General features: G+C 38.3%; 1 protein-coding gene and 1 long non-coding RNA gene across 7 annotated transcripts in view; one reads left to right on the plus strand and one right to left on the minus strand.

Annotated features, from left to right (window-relative positions):
• Positions 1–18,055, plus strand: part of DMXL1 (Dmx like 1) — a 145,815-nt gene extending 127,760 nt beyond the window's left edge. Inside the window, exons 36-44 of the mRNA XM_084629263.1 lie at positions 470–591; positions 727–868; positions 3,060–3,120; positions 3,549–3,676; positions 4,798–4,890; positions 5,339–5,430; positions 6,525–6,577; positions 14,854–15,071; positions 15,450–18,055. Coding sequence (XP_084485389.1) covers positions 470–591; positions 727–868; positions 3,060–3,120; positions 3,549–3,676; positions 4,798–4,890; positions 5,339–5,430; positions 6,525–6,577; positions 14,854–15,071; positions 15,450–15,674 — 1,134 coding nt within the window. The 3' untranslated portion in view covers positions 15,675–18,055. The remainder of the gene's footprint in view (positions 1–469; positions 592–726; positions 869–3,059; positions 3,121–3,548; positions 3,677–4,797; positions 4,891–5,338; positions 5,431–6,524; positions 6,578–14,853; positions 15,072–15,449) is intronic.
• LOC311521130 overlaps positions 1–18,416 on the minus strand; it is a 127,026-nt gene that overhangs the window by 93,261 nt on the left and 15,349 nt on the right. For 2 of the 6 annotated variants that reach the window (XR_014711807.1, XR_014711808.1), the window contains exons 3-7: positions 15,467–15,585; positions 14,942–15,051; positions 13,527–13,657; positions 13,189–13,271; positions 8,827–11,122 (exon numbers count right to left, since the gene is read on the minus strand). This is a non-coding gene — a long non-coding RNA (uncharacterized lncRNA). The other 4 variants (XR_014711804.1, XR_014711805.1, XR_014711806.1 and 1 more) reach the window with 3 other exon arrangements.

The raw sequence follows: 18,416 nt of genomic DNA on the forward strand, positions 1-18,416 counted from the left end.
GGGTGGGAGGAGGTATTGTTTCATGGTCTCTGTGTGTATATAATGTCTTCTGCAGTTTCCACGGTATGCATCCGATGAAGTGAGCTGTAGCTCACGGAAGCTCATGCTCAAATAAATTGGTTAGTCTCTAAGGTGCCATAAGTACTCCTTTTCTTTTTGCGAAGACAGACTAACACAGCTGTTACTCTGAAACCAGTCACATGCATGTGTACCTTTGCCTGGCAAGCATAAGGGGACAAACTTTCAAAGAGATTTCAGCTCCATCACTGCAACTTTTCCTACACAGTTGTAGACCCAATAGAATGTAGACACCTGTACAATATGCACGCACAAAGGTGTGCACCTGCAAATCGACTAGCTAGATGCTTGTCTTCAAATGATTGTACCAGCAAAAGGACAACAGTAAAATTAAAGGTCCATTCTGGGAAACTGTTGTTTTTAAATTCTTTCTTTTGTAACTGTTTTTCAGGCAAACAGGAACTGCATTGCAATAGCTTCCAGCCATGACATTCAAGAACTCGATGTTTCTGGGATTCTAGCCACACAAATCTACACCTGGGTTGATGATGACGCAGAAGTGGAGGCTAGAGGGTATATTTATTTCATTTTTATTTGAGTACCTCTTGCAATTTGGTTATAGTTCAACTAACTAATCCATAGCAATTCAATGCTTTATTTCAAAAATCTGTCTTATCATCCCTCTGGTTACTAATGTTGCATTTATAGGTCTGATGACTTCTTGGTTATACATGCTCATGATGACCTGGCAAATGTTCAGGGAACTACACCTTATACACACAGCAATCCTGGCACTCCTATCAACATGCCTTGGCTTGGTAGTACACAGACTGGGAGAGGTGCATCTGTGGTAAGTCGCTTGTTAGAGAATAACATTTTAATATCTCTAGTGCTTTAAGGTTTGTGTGCCTTTCGTAGTTACTGAATTACGCTTGCACAGCGAGTGAAGTGCAGTTCTTACGTAATAATGGCAGAAGCTGGAATTTCCCATTCCTGAAAACGGGGCATACTTCTGCATCTCCCTCATCCACTTCCTCAGAATGCTGATGGTTAATGTACTATACTGATTTCAGATGTACTAACTAGGCAAAAAAGTGTATTAGTTCACATGTAATTAAATGGCTTGACTATGCAAATGATGAAAGAAGCATATATTCAGAGTGAAATGGGAGACCTGAACAAAAACTCTACATCCAGGTTCAAATAAAAATCTGCAGCTTAAATGTCTCTGAGTGGCGTCTCAACACTGAACCTGAACATTCTAAAATGTGGATAAGTTTGGATATGGATCAAGATTTTTAACACCTACTTTCAGGAGTGTTTTGATCCAAGGTTTTGAGGTAGCCTGTTAGTGTCTGGATCTGGAGTTCAGAGTAGATCTTGGGGTTTTGATTTATGCCCTCTTTATTCCAGGCTGACCTTAGTTTGAAACAGGCAAGATAGTTTACTAATTTATACGGTACTTTAAAGTGCCTTATTATATGGGGTGTGTGTGTGTGTGATTCTACAGCGATCGCTTCAGTCTGTGTAGGACTGGTATCACTAAGGTCTAAAAATAGTTCTGTCTAGCCCATCTCACTTTGCAGGATGGCAGACTGTGAGGGATGGGTGCATGGATTAAACTGGGGGTGGGGGGCATAGAGATTCTAGGATTTATGGGGAAAATGCATAAGCCAACTGAAAAATTACCAGATAACACATGTATTTACAACTATATACCAAACTGGTATAAACTGGCAATGTTTTATCTTGTAAATTGCCATGCAGCCTAATTCTGTATCAATAAAGTCATCATTATCTACATTTTAGTAAGTGCTGCAACGTTATGCAGTCTTTACAGAAAGTTTAGTTTAATAACCTCTTTCAGGCTTACAAGAATAAGACATGTAGTCTTTCACCTCCAAGCACACTGGTTGACATCTGTCCTATAGGTAGTAACAATCATATGTGGACTTCCATTTGGCTGTTTGGCTTTTCTGAAATACATCGATGCCAGTGTACCCAGTTAAAACATTCAGATATCCACAATCACACCGGGTAGCAATTATGTCTTACTAATAATTTAATGCTGAGCGCCAACAAACATTCATCTCCACCATATGAGACAATCCCTGTGCACCAGGAGTTTGTGTGTTGAGAGGCAATCCTGAGTATCCTTTTTCAGGACACCTTTTTTTAAATAAAAAAACCCTGGCAATTTGATATTTGGTTCATACCAAATGCTAAAAATGTGCTCCTCCAGAAGTATTTTATGAACCCCAGAAAAGATAGCAGAGAGGTGTGTACTCCATCAGAGGCAGGGAAATAATGTGAACATTTCCTTCACATTCATGGCAGAATGTATAGCAAGGGATTTCCAGGAGTCTGCAAGATCTCCCATCAGCACATCACTTGGCACAGAGGCAAAGGACTGAAATGGCATGGTAGTTTATTTAGGAGCACAAGTCAATGGGTTTATGCTTCTAAATCCATCAGGTGCCTTTTTGAAAATCTCCCTTTTTTTTTTTAATCGGGAGCTAACTATATTGCTTGTTCTCCAGCGGAGGGCCACAAATTACACTATCCAATTCTTTTTCAACCAATCATTATAAAACAACTAAGTAGAAACAAAAGCAAATATATTCCCTCCTAGTATTTTTTTCTTTGTTTACCTCCTTTTTTTACATGCTTCTGCCTCTCTTGCTTACCTTACATTATTCAAGAATATTCCAATAAATGTAATGGGATCAGAAAGGAATTGGCAAGAAAAGAGGTGTACAGTTGCAGTCAAAGGAAGGTTTATATTTAGATCTTTAAATCTAAGAAGCAAGAAGCTTACATATACCTGGGTTTATAAAAATTCTGTTAATTAAAATGTGCATTAGTCTTGGGAAAAACTTAAGTTTCCATTCACTTTCACGCACATTTTTAAAAGTGGTATTGCCTTTGTTTTCAGTGGGAATTTAAAAAGGGAAACCAGTCTTTTCCCCTAACTAATTTAATCCAATAGGTTTTTAGTTAATTGTGTAGTTTAACTATCTTTGATCTTTTATATTGAACAGCTGATCAAGAAGGCTATTAATAATGTCAGAAGAATGGCTTCCCATCCAACTCTACCTTATTGTAAGTTCATTGCATTAACAGACGTTGTTGTTTTACAATACTTACATAACTATCCTTGTTTCACAATATGTATTACTAATTTATAACAACAGCAAAAGTATATTAAAGATTTTAGAAAACATATATGCTGTGTGCACCTGCTATATAATGAAACCATCACTCTTTTTAAAAAGTTGGGGAAGGATGGGCTTTCGGAAGCTATTTTTCTTAGACCAAATTGGGAATTTATTCCTGTTTCACCTACAATACGCACTAAAACAAAAAAAGAGCAGACAGACTGGGGCCTTAGTGACCTCTAGGCATTACTATGGTACTGCTAAAAGACCACAGGAAACTTTATCAGATTCTTTTTTCCCCTTAGATGAAGCTTGGATTTTCTATTCAAATAGTAGAACAAAAAGTTATTAAAATATATTATTCTATTACAGACTTGACGGGTGCTCAAGATGGTAGTGTGAGAATGTTTGAATGGGGCCATTCACAACAAATTACATGTTTCCGCTCTGGTGGCAACTCAAGGATAACACGAATGAGATTCAATCACCAAGGAAATAAGGTATTATACAGAAATCCTCTCTACCCACTTCGTGGCTGACTTCTTGCAAAACAGTATAAACAGCTATTCTTTGTTGGTTCACTGTGTCAATAAATAACACTATATTCAAATATAATGCATTAAAATACTGGACTCCTTGGACAGCATGACTCTCAAACGCCTTGCTTTTCTGCTATTTACTTTTCAAACACTTTTTTAAAGGAGGTGGGGGAGGCAGACAGCATATCAGCTTGAAGTATGAGCCAGAATAAATACCCTGGAACCCCCTTTGTAATTGCAGAATTAGAACATGTTTTGGTGAGAACCGTGTCGGTTTTAAAAATTAAATTTGTAAAGCTAAAACATAAATTTTACATGCCAAGGTATATCAGGATACAGGTACATAGGACTTGAATATATCTGATCATTTGTTTTAAAAAGCTGTAGTATAAGCACCATTTATCCAGAACTGTTCTGAGGACTGTGCTTCAGTAAGACTTCTTAAGTCAAAGAATAGTGAAAGAAAACTTCTAAGAGACAGTTAAGCCTACACTGCCCCGCATTTTCAGGCTACTGAGGTGTGAATAGCAGTGTGCACCGAAATGCTGCACTGTAACTCTCCCATTTGGATGCTGCAGGCTCAAACTAAGATACCTGGTTTGTATTAACATATTCTTTTCAAAGAGGATTATGTTAATGCAAAGTAGGAACCTTTCACTTTGCACCTGCAGAGTCCAGATGCTATTCACAGCCCCATACTCCAAACTGCAGGGCAGTGTAGACAAGCCCTTATGTCTATTAACAGAAGTCATCAATTCAAAAATATCCTTTTTCTGCTTTAGTTGCTGCTGCTTCTTTTCCATAGCAATGACACACATAGTAGAAATATCATGTGCATTGAAAATGCTGTAATCCACCTTAGTTGGCGTGCTGCGTCAGGGTTTGGTTCTGGTGCAGTTGCTTTCCAGAGTTAGACTAGGCACACAATGCAAGTGTTTCTGGGAAGATAAAGTTGCTATTTAATATCTGCTGGACTGAAGGGGTAGCAATATAATTTCTCTATCTTAAATACGCCTAGCAAAGTATACATACACGTGTATTATATTGTGTATTAAAAATATACATATAAATTTTCTCTTCAGTTCGGGATTGTTGATGCTGATGGATATATATGTTTGTATCAGACAAACTGGAAGTGTTGCCCTCTTACTGGAAGCACACCCAAACCATATCTGGTAAGCTAAAATGTAAACTTGCTGTGCATAAATTTGCTTTGTACTAGGTGGTCTCCTGGCAGCACCAGAAAAGTTAAGAATCCACTAGGATTTTTTTCAGCTAAACTTGTCTTGTTTCTGTTTGGTTGAAATTTAGCAGACAGGTTCTCAATTCATAACCATATTTCTTAATTTGAAGAGAGAGAATGCAAAATCAGATCTAAAATGATTTGGTTATCTTTGATTGCAAAGCAAATACCATGGGAGGTGTCAAACACTTTTGTCAAGAATGTAAGACCATTGGTAGACTAAGTATAGTATTACAGTCTGAACTCTGAATTTCTTCACTTCAGTTGATTGAAGAACAACCTTTAATGTATTTTTTTATCTTTTAAATAAGCTTTCGTGCTAGTATAAAAGCTAGCTTTGTTTCATGACTACTTCCTAACTGTGTACTGTTATTTTCCAGACGTGGCAGTGTCATAACAAAACAGCCAATGATTTTGTTTTCATCAGTTCCTCCTCTTTGATAGCCACAGCTGGACAGGCTACTGATAACAGGTAAAAACTTGATTCAAGATCATAGTTGGAGGCTAAGTATTAATGAAATAATACTGTTTTTTAATGTTTCTTGCTACTGTGTAGTTTGGGAGTTGGGCAGTTAAGATGGTCACCTACCAACTTGTGATATGGTCGCATCAAATAGAACAGAAGCCCTTTCATCCTTCTTTATAAATGTTTTCGTAAGTGCTGCCATTTTTATAGATTTGAGAGATTGTCCATGCTTCGACTAGCTCAAAACTTGACCCTAAAACTTTTTAAAACATTTTTTTTAAACATGACAGAGAAAACAAACCCAGCATGTAGGTCAGTCCAACCACAAGAGAAATTAAATTAATGTGAAACCTGTGCAAGAACAAAGATGAGTGAGTTAACTGTACAATATTCATGTGCTCATGTTATATGTATATCTGTAATTCAGCAGTTCTCAGTCAACGGCCCAAGGGCTGCATTTGGCCCAAATAGAACACAGCTGCAGCCAGGGTTTTTTTTTTTTTTTTGGTGGGGGGGTCCAGATTCCTGGCTGCCTGGTGCAGCATGGCGGGCGGGGTTAGGGTTGCCGGCCAGCCCTGCATGGCTGGGGTCTGAGGTTGAGGCTGCCAGCTGGCCCTGTGGGGTCAGGGGCAGGCAGCCAGCTGGCCTTGCGCAGATCTGGGGTCAGGGCTGCTGCTGCTGCCCTGCCACCTGGCCTCTGCAGCCCAGGTAAGACATTGTGGGCCACATATGCGGCCCACAATGATAAATAAGTTGAGAACCACTGCTATAATTTCATAAAAATCTCCAGTTGGTGGTTAGTCACATTTTTTTAGGACTAGAATAAGGCTTTGGAAGGATGGTAGTGGAGTTCTTTATAATAGAACACAGTAAACAAATTTAAGTAATGTTGAATGAGCGAGTAATTTTGGGTTTGTCAATCTGAACTTTCATTTTAATTCTACTAATATATTGGAGAATAAAACAGTGTTGTGTGAAATGTTTAGATATTGGCCGCACTACTTCAAATATATGAAGTAAGTCCCTTTTCTCTTCAACCTGTGTTAGTAGTAAAGTCAGTTAAATTAAGTTCAGCATATATTTTTCTTTTTCTTTTACAGAAATATATGTTTGTGGGATACCTTAGTTGCACCTGCAAATAGTTTAGTGCATGGTAAGTAAAAACACAGTAACAAATGTTGTACTTCAAGGGAATACTTTTAAATTATAAATAATTCTGGAGTTTTCTTGTAAGATTTTTAAATCATTACTGTTTTTACTTAATTTTGATGGTCCATACGGATAAATCGTTGTGGCTATCTTCATTAGTTGCAAAATATGTTTATAAACAGTCTTTCATGATAGTGTCTTTCTCCATAGTGTCTAAGTAAATTATTGTGAATGGTGCATTAAAAAATAAAAATATACTGGGCAGGTCCTCAGCTGGTATAAATTATCATAGCTCCATTTCAGTCATAAGAGCGATGTCAGTTTACAGCACCTAAGGATTTGTCCCTCTCTGTGGCAAGCTCTCTTAATGACTTAACAGTAGAAGGTATCAGTGCACAATTCCCTTTCTTGTGTTTTTTTCTTCAAAATGGATTCGGCAACTCCGTACTTATAGTCACCTCAGGGGGTCACGAGCTTATTATATGGGGGGTTGTGAGCTGTCAGCCTCCATCTCAAACCCTGCTTCACCTCCAGCATTTATAATAGTGTTAAATATTTTAAAAAGTGTTTTTTAATTTATAAGGAGGGTCACACTCAGGGGCTTGCTGTGTGAATAGGGTCACCAGTATAAAAGTCTGAGAACCACTGAGAAAAAAGACTTAGGGGAGATAAGTCTCCAGATATGTTAAGGGCTGTTATAAAGAGGACTGCGATTAATTGTTCTCCATGTCCTCTGAAAGTAGTAATGGGCTTAATCTGCAGCCAGGGAGATTTAGGTTAGATAATAGGAAAAACTTCCTAACTATCAGGATAGTTAATGAAATAGGCTTTTAAGGGAGGTTGTAGAATCCCAGTCATTGCAGGGTTTTAAGAACAGTTTGGACAAACACTTATCAGGGATGGTCTAGGTTTACTTAGCCCTATCTCAGCACAGGAGGCTGGACTTTATGACCTCTCAAGGTCCCTTCCAGCACTACATTTCTATGATTTTAAATAGGACTTGTCTCACTGCCAGCTCTTCAAACTCAACCTAGAATGAGACCCATTTTTCATAATCTTAGCATCTAATGATAGGGTCCTAATAAGTAGGGCAGGCTTATTTAATATCTAGCAACCATTAACGTTTTTGTCAGCATAGATTCCAAAGCCAGAAGGGACCATTGTGCTCCTCTATTCTAACCTCCTGGATAGCACAGGCCATAGAACTTAACTTCCCCAAATAATTCCTAGAGCAGATCTTTTAGAAAATTATGCAATCTTGATTTATAAATTGTCAGTGATGGTGAATCCACCACAGCCGCTGGGTAAATTGTTCCAATTGTTAATTACTCACTGTCAAAAATGTATGCCTTATTTCCAGTCTGAGTTTGTTTAGCTTCATCTTCCAGCCATTGGATCATGTTATATCTTTCTTTGCTAGATTGAAGAGCCTATTATTAAATATTTGTTTCCCATGCAGGTACTTATAGACTCTGTCATTCCTTGACCTTCTGTTAGACTCAAGGAGCTCAATCTGTTTAGCTTATCACTATAAGGCATGTTTTTTTTATTCCTTTTATCATTCTCATAGCTTTCCAATTTATCAACATCCTTCTTCAATTGTGGGCACTAGAACTGGACACAGTATTACAGCAGTGGTCACACTAGTGCCAAATATAGAGGTAAAATAACCTCTCTACTGCTTGAAAATTCTCTTTATGCATTCTCGGATTGCATTACCTCTTTTGGTCACACCATCATATTGGAAGTTCATGTTTAGCTGATAATCCACCATGACTCCCAACTCTTTTTCAGTCACTGCTTCCGAGGCTGGAGCCCCCCATCCTATAAGTATGACTACATTCTTTGTTCCTAGATGTATACATTTACCTTTAGTATTACCTTTGTATTAAAATGCATATGGTTTGCTTGCACCCAGTTTACCAAGCGATCCCGATTACTCTGAATCAGTGACCTGTCCTCTTCATTATTTATCATTCCCCCTATTTTTGTGTCATCTACAAACTTCATCAGTGATGATTTTATGTGTTTTGCTGATAAACAGCATAGAGCCGAGAACCAATCCCTTTGAAACCCCACTCAAAACAAACCCATTTGATGATGATTCCCTGCTCACAATTACATTTTGAGACCTATCAGTTAGTCAGTTTTTAATCCATTTCATGTATGCCATTCTAATTTTTTAATTTAAATGTTGCGCGGCACCAAGTCAAAGTATATTACATCAACACTTTACAATTTTTGCTGATAAAGGTAAATCTCATTTTAAAAAAAGATACCGAATTAGTTTGACAGGATCTATTTTCCATAAACTCATCTTGATATGCATTAAGAATGTTACCCTCCTTTAATTCTTTATTAATCAAGTCCCGTATCAGCTGCTGCATTATCTTACCCAGGATCAATTTTAGGGTGACAGACCTATATTTAGCTGGGTCATCCCATTTGACCTTTTTAAAAATTGGCACATTAGCCTTCTTCCAGTCTTTTGAAACTTCCCAATGTTCCAAGACTTATTGATAAACAATATTAATGGTCCAGCAAGCTGCTTACCAAGCTATTTTAAAACTCTTGGATGCAAGTTATTTGGACCTGCTGATTTAAAAATGTCTAGCTCTAAGTAGCTTCTGTTTAACATCCTCCAGAGATACCAGTAGAATGGAAAGAGTGTTGTTAACATATGATGAGACTCTATCATCTGTTTTGTCCCCAAATACAGAACAGAAATATTTAACACTTCCACCTTTTCTGCATTATTGATCATTCTACCATTTCCATCTAGTAATGGACCAATACCACTGTCCCAATTTTTTTTGTTTCTAAAATATTTTAAAAACTCCTCCTGATTGCGCTAACTCTGTGGGGCATAGATTCCTCCTTGTATCCCTTTGCTTCCCTTATCAATTTTCTACAATTCCAAGCTTCTGATTTATATTCATTACTATCAACTTTTTACCATTTGTTATACATGTATTTTTATAGCTGCCTTCACGTCCCCTCTGTTCCAGACTGGCTATTTAATCAGCACAGCCTTTTTCCTTAATTATGGGATTGTTGCTTTTGGGACATCTAGTAAGGTGTTCTTAAATTAATCCCAATTATGGTTCAGATTTTTCTGTTTTAAATTCTTCCTCCCAGCTGTTTGGCTCATAATTGTTTCAGCTTTGTGAAATTCTGCATCAAGTGTATATGTATATATTACTGGCCTGGATTATTAAAGCAGCAAGCATATATATTATTGGTCTGAACTTGATTCTGTTTGCACATTATAAATATGATCACACATGCCATGATCACTTGTACCTTAGCTACCACTAATTTTAATTCTGTGATCAATTTCTCTTAAACTGTTAGGACAAGATCTAATAAAGAATTCGCCCTGTGTTGATTGTAGTATTTTTTGAAGTAGGAAGGTGTCCTCTATGATGTTTAGACATTCCAAGGATGTTTTAGTACTGGCAGCATGAGACCTCCAGCATGTCACTCAGATTGAAGTCTTCTGTGATCACGCATTTTTCCCCATATCTAATTCATTTATTTCCTATATAGATAGGTGTGTAAGGAGGCAGTCATCTTGTTCCCTAGTGTGATTTGGTGGTCTGTGGCAGACACTAATACCCCACCTTATATGTTTTCTGTTAGGACATTGATCTGTTAGCATTCAAGATAATTTTCTTCTGAGTTATCAGTGACTTAAACAGGTAATGACATTTTTGACAGAGTGCCACTCCCACTTCCCTTTTGCCCACTCAGTCCCTCTTAAATAGGTTATAACTGTTCTCTTTAACACTCCAATAGTGCAAATCGGCCATCAGGTTTCAGTAATAGCAATTAGATGAAATTTGTGCTCATAAATGAGCAATTCCAATTCCTTTTGTTTGTCTTACCCAGGCTGCGAGCAGTGGTGTATAGGCAATTCAGGAATTCCTCTTCATGTCCTTTTCTTCCTTGATTAGCTTTGTTCTCAACTCAGTTTTGCTGAATGCTTGTATCTTCCCTCCTTTTATCCTCTCCTTTTGCTATTAGTTTAATGTTTCTTAACTACGCTAGCCAGCTTCTCCCTGAGGAGATTGAGCCCTTCTGTTGAGATAGAGGCCATCAAAACTATACTGTCCCAATATGAACAGTGAGCAAATGTGCTGAGTAAAGTGGTGCCCGTTAACATAGCTACTTCTCAAACTGGAACTCTAAAGATCACACTTGCAATATTTTTTTTAAAATATGTGCTGCATCTTTATTTTCATACACTGTCCAATCCTATACCGTTTAAACTATACTTCAGCTAAAGTGGCACTTAACATGAGCTCCACTTCAAGTGATGGTCCCGATGTGCATTCTGCTGTGCGAGCACATGCCCTCCATATGCCTGAGACTAGAAAAGTGTTGCTAGCAGTGTCCATTTGTCCATGCCTGTGACCTTCTCCTTCTTTTGCACTGAACTAAGGGCATAAGGGGCAGTGCAGGCCTTCTCCAGTTCCTTTCTACCTCCTCATGATCAGAGAGAACCCTTCAATGTCCATAGCATTTTCTATGGTCCTTAACATGTTACCTGTAAATAATGGTAAACAGTCTTTTTTTTACTTTCTAAATAGTTCTTTGTTAGGATAGTTTTAGGGATGGGTGGAAGTCTCCCTGTATTGCCCCTATACAGGGTGACTATTGTGCCCAAGAGCCTGAGATTCAAGAAAGATGTCTCCTGCCCCCAGGCTTTCCCAGCCAATGATAACCACTTAAAGTGCCTCAATTGCCTTGTGCAAACTCATGTCCCCTTGAAGGGCAGCATTTGCTGATTCTTCTGCAGCAGAACTTGCCAAGGCCATGAGTATGCCTTCAAAGATTCATTATGGTTTGCACAATGAGGCCCCAGGCTCAGCAGCCCCCCTTGTACAACAGGCAGAGGTACTGAGAAGCGCACTTCCAAGCACGGTGGCCTCTTCCTTGACACCATCAAAGCTGGATGAGACTCCATGACCTGCTGCAGGAGGATCAAGCTCAGAAGGGGCAAGGTACCAATCTCCTGGCTCCAAAGAGCAAGAGTGCTCTGAGATGGGCACCATCTGCAGGAGTGGGATCTACCATAATAGTGACAAAAAAGAATGCCCAAGCATCTCCTACACCACTAGTATTGTCGTGCTCTGATAAGGAATCATTAGCTTCCCCACAGCGTGCAAACTTCTCTAGCCTTGCAGGAGAACAGAGAACAAGTGTGCACAGGAGGGGATTGGGGGGTGCCCCCTTTATTCTCCTCCCACTGGATAAGTCATTAATCACAGGTGCCTCCTTGTTAAGGTGGGGCACCCATCTAGTTGAGTATACAGCACAAGGGATGTGGACTCCCAAGAGTCTCGGATCACATAAACCACCTAATAATGTGTGCAGTCTACTAAGCCTGCAAACTATTCCTACCACTCATACAAATGCTACATATTCAAGTGATGTCCGACAACATGACAAGCATACATCAACAAACAAGGATGAGTGAGCTCCATCTCTCTAGAAGATGTTAGTCATTGGAACTGGTCAGTGTTGACCACCAAATCACGCTGTAGGCAGTGCATCTTCCAGGGACACACAACACATTGGCAGACAGCTGCACCAGACACTTCCCCGAGGACTGCAAATGGAAGCAACATGATTCCATAGTGCAGAGCATATTTCAACAATGGGGGGAAGGGAGGGGAAAGGTGGTTTGGTCTTGGGATCTGTTTGTGCATTATTTGTTCTCTTAAGACAAAATCTAATGTTCTGAGGGGCTTAAAGTCAGGGCTCCGGAGAGATGTACTACTTGTTGGTCAGGACAACTAACACATGCCTCTCAAACCAACCATTTTGCCTCAGGTTCTCAGGAAGATCAAGCAAGATGGATCAGTGGTCCTCCTGATTGCCCAGGCTATTCTGGTTCCCCAACATCCTTCAACGTCTGCATGCCATTCATCAATATCCAGTCCTCCCTTGACCTATTGCCTGACCTATTGACCCAGCATAGGGAGCAAGGTCAGGCACCCCAGTCAGGCTTTCCTCCACCTGACAGCCTGGCATTTGGGTGGGTGCTGAACCTAAAAAGGACATGTTTGAAAGCAGTTCAGGCCATCCTTAACAATAGAAGGAAGGACTCCACTAGAAAATGCTACTTAGTTAAGTAGAAAAGGTTTTTTGTCTGGTGTCAACATTGCCAGGTAACCCTGAGGATTCTGAGATCCATAACTTATTGGAATATCTTCTTTCCTTAAAGACTTCAGGTCTTTCCTTTTAGCTTCCTCTGGGTACACTTAGCAGCTGTCAGTGCCAGTCATCCTCCAAATGATAATCACTCCTTTTTCACCCATCCTGGGATGACTATTTCCTGAAAGGCCTATTCCATCACAGGATCTCAACCTGATCCTCTCAGCATTAAGGCATCTGTTTGAACTCCTGGCCTTGTGCTCTTTGACCCACATGTCTGTGAAGATTGCTTTTCTGCCGGCCATCACCTCAGCAAGAAAAGGATGAGAGCTGGGAGCCCATATGGCTGATCTACCGTACAGTATTCCATAAACACAAAGTTTCTTTGACTTCACCCTCAATTTATTCCAAGAGTAATCTCAGATTTTTGTCTGAATCAAACAATTCAGTTACCTGTCATCTTTCCAAAGCTGTACGTTACCAGGGAGGACTGGAGACTTAATTCTCTAGTTGTCCATCAGGCTCTGGTGTTCTACCTACAAAAAGAACAAAATATTTCAGGAAATAGACTTTTTATATCTTTTGCTGACCTGATAAAAGGCGAAATATTCTGTTCGTCAAAGTGGATTTCAGGCTGCACTGCATTCTGTTGTGTTACAAATTAACAGACACTCCCTTCCTTAAGGTGTGAGAGAGCCTACTCAACTAGTGCCAAGGCTGCTTTAGTAGTCTCACTGTGATGTTCCTCTCACTGAAATTTGTAAAGCAGCAACACGGGCTTCCGTTCATACCTTTACAAGATGCTATGTCCTGGTGCAAGCTTTGGCAGCTGACTCATCTTTTGGCATAGTAATTCTCCGGTCATAGATACCACAGAGGTCCTCACACCCTCCTCCTCTTCAGTGAATATTGTTTCAGTCACCTACCGTGGAAAACACATATAGACCATCATTTGAAGAAAGAGAAGTTAGTTACTTTGTACAGTAACTGGAGTTGTTCAAGGTGTGTGTTCCTCATCTGTGTTTCACTGTGATGCTCTCCTTCCCCTCTGCTTCTGATCCTTTAGTAATAGAAAAGGAACTGGTCGGGTCCATGCCTCCCCTTTATGATTTTAGTTTGGAGCATGAGGAGGAGGGCACAGGCATGGGCCAATTGAAGCTGCTAGCAAAAATGTTCCAGTATCCAGTGCACAGAACACAACACATCCACAGTGGACTACATACAGGAACCACACGATCTCGAAGAATTCCAGTTAGTTACTGTACCAGATAAGGAAATTTTTTTTGATGGTGGGGGGGTACATTTTCACTGGTCAGTTTCATTAATGCTATTCAGTGGTGGGCTGCAGCAGATCTGACAAGAATCATGTCAGTTTCTTTCAGCAGCTGCCAGGGAATCTGGGGAGCATATTTTATTTCAGAAACAGCATGTTTTGGTGTTTCTGAAATGAAATTGTTCAGAATTTCCAGTCTGCTGGAAATTTTGGAAAACTTGGTTTCAGTCAATGAAATACACACTCAAGAGTTTTGGCCAGCTCTACTGATTACTGTCATCTTCCTTCTCCGACTGCAGTCCTGATAAGATTCAAGCACCTCTTGTTTACCAATTCTGGTTACAAAAGAACAGGAACAATATTCAAGGAAACAAAGGCAGCAGCTTTAAAATAATTAAAGGAAATATGTTTAACAGTGCACAAGTAGTCTGTAGAACTCTTTGTCACAAGATATCGAGACTAAGTTTAACAGGATTGAAAGAAAGATTAAACATTTATATGGATATCCTCTAGCATTACACTAGCAAGGATTAAAAAGTTTTTTGGGGAAAGAGGAAACCCTCATGCTTCAGGACATAAGACAACCTATAACTAGAAGGGGTAAGAGAAACTTTCCCTGTGGGCAGGTTATTTCTTAACTGTGTACTGCAGGGTTTCTTGTGCCTTTCTTAGAAGTATCCGTAACTGGCCGCTATCATAGATAGGAATTGTTGTGCTGGATCAGATCACTACTCCATCTAATTCAGTAACCTGTTCCTGTTGCTATTGTGTTAAACCATTAGTGCTGAAGAGGAGGCTAAAGCTAATGTATTATGTTCTCTAACGTCCTTTGTTTTGTATTTTAGCTTTTATCTGCCATGATAGTGGGGCAACTGTGCTAGCATATGCTCCAAAACATCAGCTTTTAATATCAGGAGGCAGAAAAGGCTTTACTTGTATACTTGATCTTCGCCAAAAGCAACAACGACAGCTATTCCAGAGTCATGATTCTCCAGTTAAAGCAATTGCTGTGGATCCTGCAGAAGAATACTTCGTTACAGGATCTGCAGAAGGCAATATAAAGGTAACTTTAATTTGGTGGGACACGGCATTGTATAATTTTTTCATACTAAGTATTTGCAAAATTATAATCCCTCTTTAAAAATATTCAACTAGAATTTTTCATTGCCAGGGAAATGGATCATTCAGTAGGTCTTAACTTTTGCATTTCCTGACTTCAGTGTTTAACTGTGCAACCTTGATGTTACCTTATGGCATTTTTATACTTAAATATTTATCAGAATATTAGTGATTGAAAATGAAGACCAAGTATGAATGTGCCATTACTGTCAAAAAGATGAAAAACATCTGATCAAGCTAGGTGGTCTGAGTTTTCATTAATGATTTTCAGTGAGTTGAGAGAGCATAAACATTACTGATTATTTGTTTTAATAATTTTCAGGTATGGAGTTTATCTACCTTTAATCTTCTTCACACTTTCATCAATGAGCATGCTCGACAGTCAATCTTCAGAAACATTGGGACAGGGGTCATGCAGATTGAGACAGGACCAGCAAATCACATATTCTCCTGTGGAGCTGATGGAACAGTAAAAATGAGAATCCTGCCTGATCAATTTAGCCCAGTAAATGAAGTGTTGAAAAATGAAGTGAAATTTATGCTCTGATATTTGTCAATACTGCGTGTAACTTTTCTGATATTTTTCATGGAAATGCCAACAAATGTCATGTACCAATGATATTTTTACAATTGGTGCCACAAAGATTTTTGCTTTCCTGTGTTCATATTTATTTCCTGGAGCTTAAGTCCGTGATGCCTTAAAGATTAACAAAGTCCTTCAGATTTGGATTATATTGCCTAATGTAGGAATCATAGATGACTCTGTAAAATATATATTATATATATTTATAATATATGTGCACACACAATATGTTGCTGAAATGTTTTTTTTCCCCTTTTGTGGTAACCTCTCTGTTCAGAGCTTTTCTCACACTGAACACTTAGCCTTCTCCCAGGCCAGGTCCAGATGGAAACCTTATAGCACGATACCCCTTTACTCTGACAAATGTCTCCCTACAAATCTTTACTCTTTGGCAGCCATGAATAAGTGTTTGCCCCTGTCTAGAAAATAAGCAAACCTCCGCCTCTGAAGCAGATGCTTATGCCATAGAAGGAACTGGCCCATGGGACACTGATATGATGAACCACCATCACCCTCCCATTTGTGGAATCCAAGCTGGTTACCTCCGCAGCTCACCTGAGCCCTTTTTCCTCTCACCAAGGTATAAGAAACTGAAGGATATTCCATAACTTGGGTTTTCTATGCTATAGCTTGAAACACTGTCAGCAGAATGGCAGTCTTACCTTTAAAAAAGCCTATATTTTTAACCCTGAACTCCCCCTTTTCAAAATATGCAAATACATGGATATCTTCCTAATAAAACTGTATAAAGATTACATGTGTGAAGCTTTAATCTTGACTAGACAAACTACAGACAGGTGTGTATAGGATAAGAAATTAGAATTTATCTTTAGATAAAGGGTATTTATTTAAGTAACTGTAAAGAGAGGAAGCAACTTAAATATTTTGCATTTTTTCCAGTGAGACTTTTGTATTTAGCCAAAAGATGCTGAATTTGTTTCCAGTACTTGTCTATCTTTCTAAGCACCTTTAAAAAGAAAAAAGCAAATAAAAATACAAGAGCGAAGTACTTGACCTTAGTTGTATAAAATAGACTGTAGATTTACAAATTATATTAAAAATCAAAGAAATGTATTGAAGATATTGGGGATTTTTCTTTTGCCAAAATGTAAAATAGCATAACCTAAATACCTGACCAAAATATTAAAAATGCACAAAGCCTTTGAATCTTTTTTAACAAGCTAACACTGTTTCTGAAATCATTTTTCTGTTACTTTTCCTGACCTATTCCAAAAATGTAGAAATTTATAATTTGACTAGATACGAAGCTGTTTAGTTACTCAAATGAAAATGGTATATTATTTTGTTAAAAGATACATTGTAAAATACAGCAACAAAGCAAGGAACAATATTTCATGTAAAATAAACTCGTCCGATTGAGGGGATAAACAAAGCATAGAAATGAAGGGCTTGTAAAATAAACTTTGTAATATTCTCAGGATACTTTTAAGAGTAGAATTGTCTAAAAATTTTGTAAATTGTATTATAGTTTTAAATGTATGTTTAGCAAATTGCCATGTGAACACTAAGATGGTTTTTATGCACATAACCTGAATTTACAAATTGTGCAATACAGCAATTTTTTTTTTTTTGTGCTATGGAGAAACCTGTGACAGCATTTCAAAATTATTACAGCTGTTTAATATAGGGAAGAATAATTAAAGTTTCACTAACATTTTGTTCATGTCTTGAGACTAAGTTTAAAGTACAGTGACAGAACGGAAGTGGCTGGCTTAAAATGGCACCGTCTTACTCACTAGATCTGTGTGCATTATTATATCTGCTTAGTGACCAATATATTGGTAATACTTATTCCTGTTAGAATCACAAAGCCCACATAGCTATCAGTGGCTCATGCATTAACACAATTAAAACCCTGATCTTGTAAATGCTTAGGCATGTAAATAATTTTACATCCCCACTGAATTAACTGAGATTACTCAACTGTGCATAATTAAGTATTTTCACCATTTGGGCCTAAATTTCATTTGCAGAATTTGTTAATTGCAAACCAGAATAATGTAATTTAACTTTTCAGATTTCCAGCTCAGTTAAGTGCATTGGCAATTTGGGAAAGCCATCCTTTCACTTGTAAACTGAGCAGATTTGATATAGAAGTCATTCAGATGTTGAACTTCACTGTCACTTTAGTCATCTTTCTGAGCAGAACTGCACTTTTTTCCTTCAGTTTACTTGGCAAACCTATGTGCTTATACCAGAAAAGCAATGTCTGGGAACAAATGAGTATTTTCAGTGAAGTTTATAATTATTGTAAGCTAATAAACATTAAATTATGTAAAAACATGATGTATTTACCAGATGCATAATCTTTAAAATAAATGACCATGCAGAGACTCAACCTTTTAGAATGCCATTGTTGCAACTACTTTTTATAGATCATACATTTCATGATATCTGACAATTTCAATAAGTAATTTGTGTGTGTTGGTAACAAAGTGAGTTGTCTTTTGGTGTATTTGTGCCTTTTAAAAAGGAACACTGTCAACTTAAAATCTAGTCAATATGAAAAATTGAGTTAAAAGCAGTTTCGGTTACTACTTCTGGTCTTGACACACACACGCTAATTTTTGTGCTTTTACAATCACTTTTTTCAATTTTTCTCTTGTGGCTTTGTAAGGAACCTAATCACAGTTAGATAATTGTACACAAAGCGGTGTCACATGCACAAATGAAGCAAAAAGTGTC

This window comes from Lepidochelys olivacea (assembly GCF_965140295.1).
Source record: "Lepidochelys olivacea isolate rLepOli2 genome assembly, chromosome: 5".
NCBI classification, from domain to species: Eukaryota; Metazoa; Chordata; order Testudines; family Cheloniidae; genus Lepidochelys; species Lepidochelys olivacea.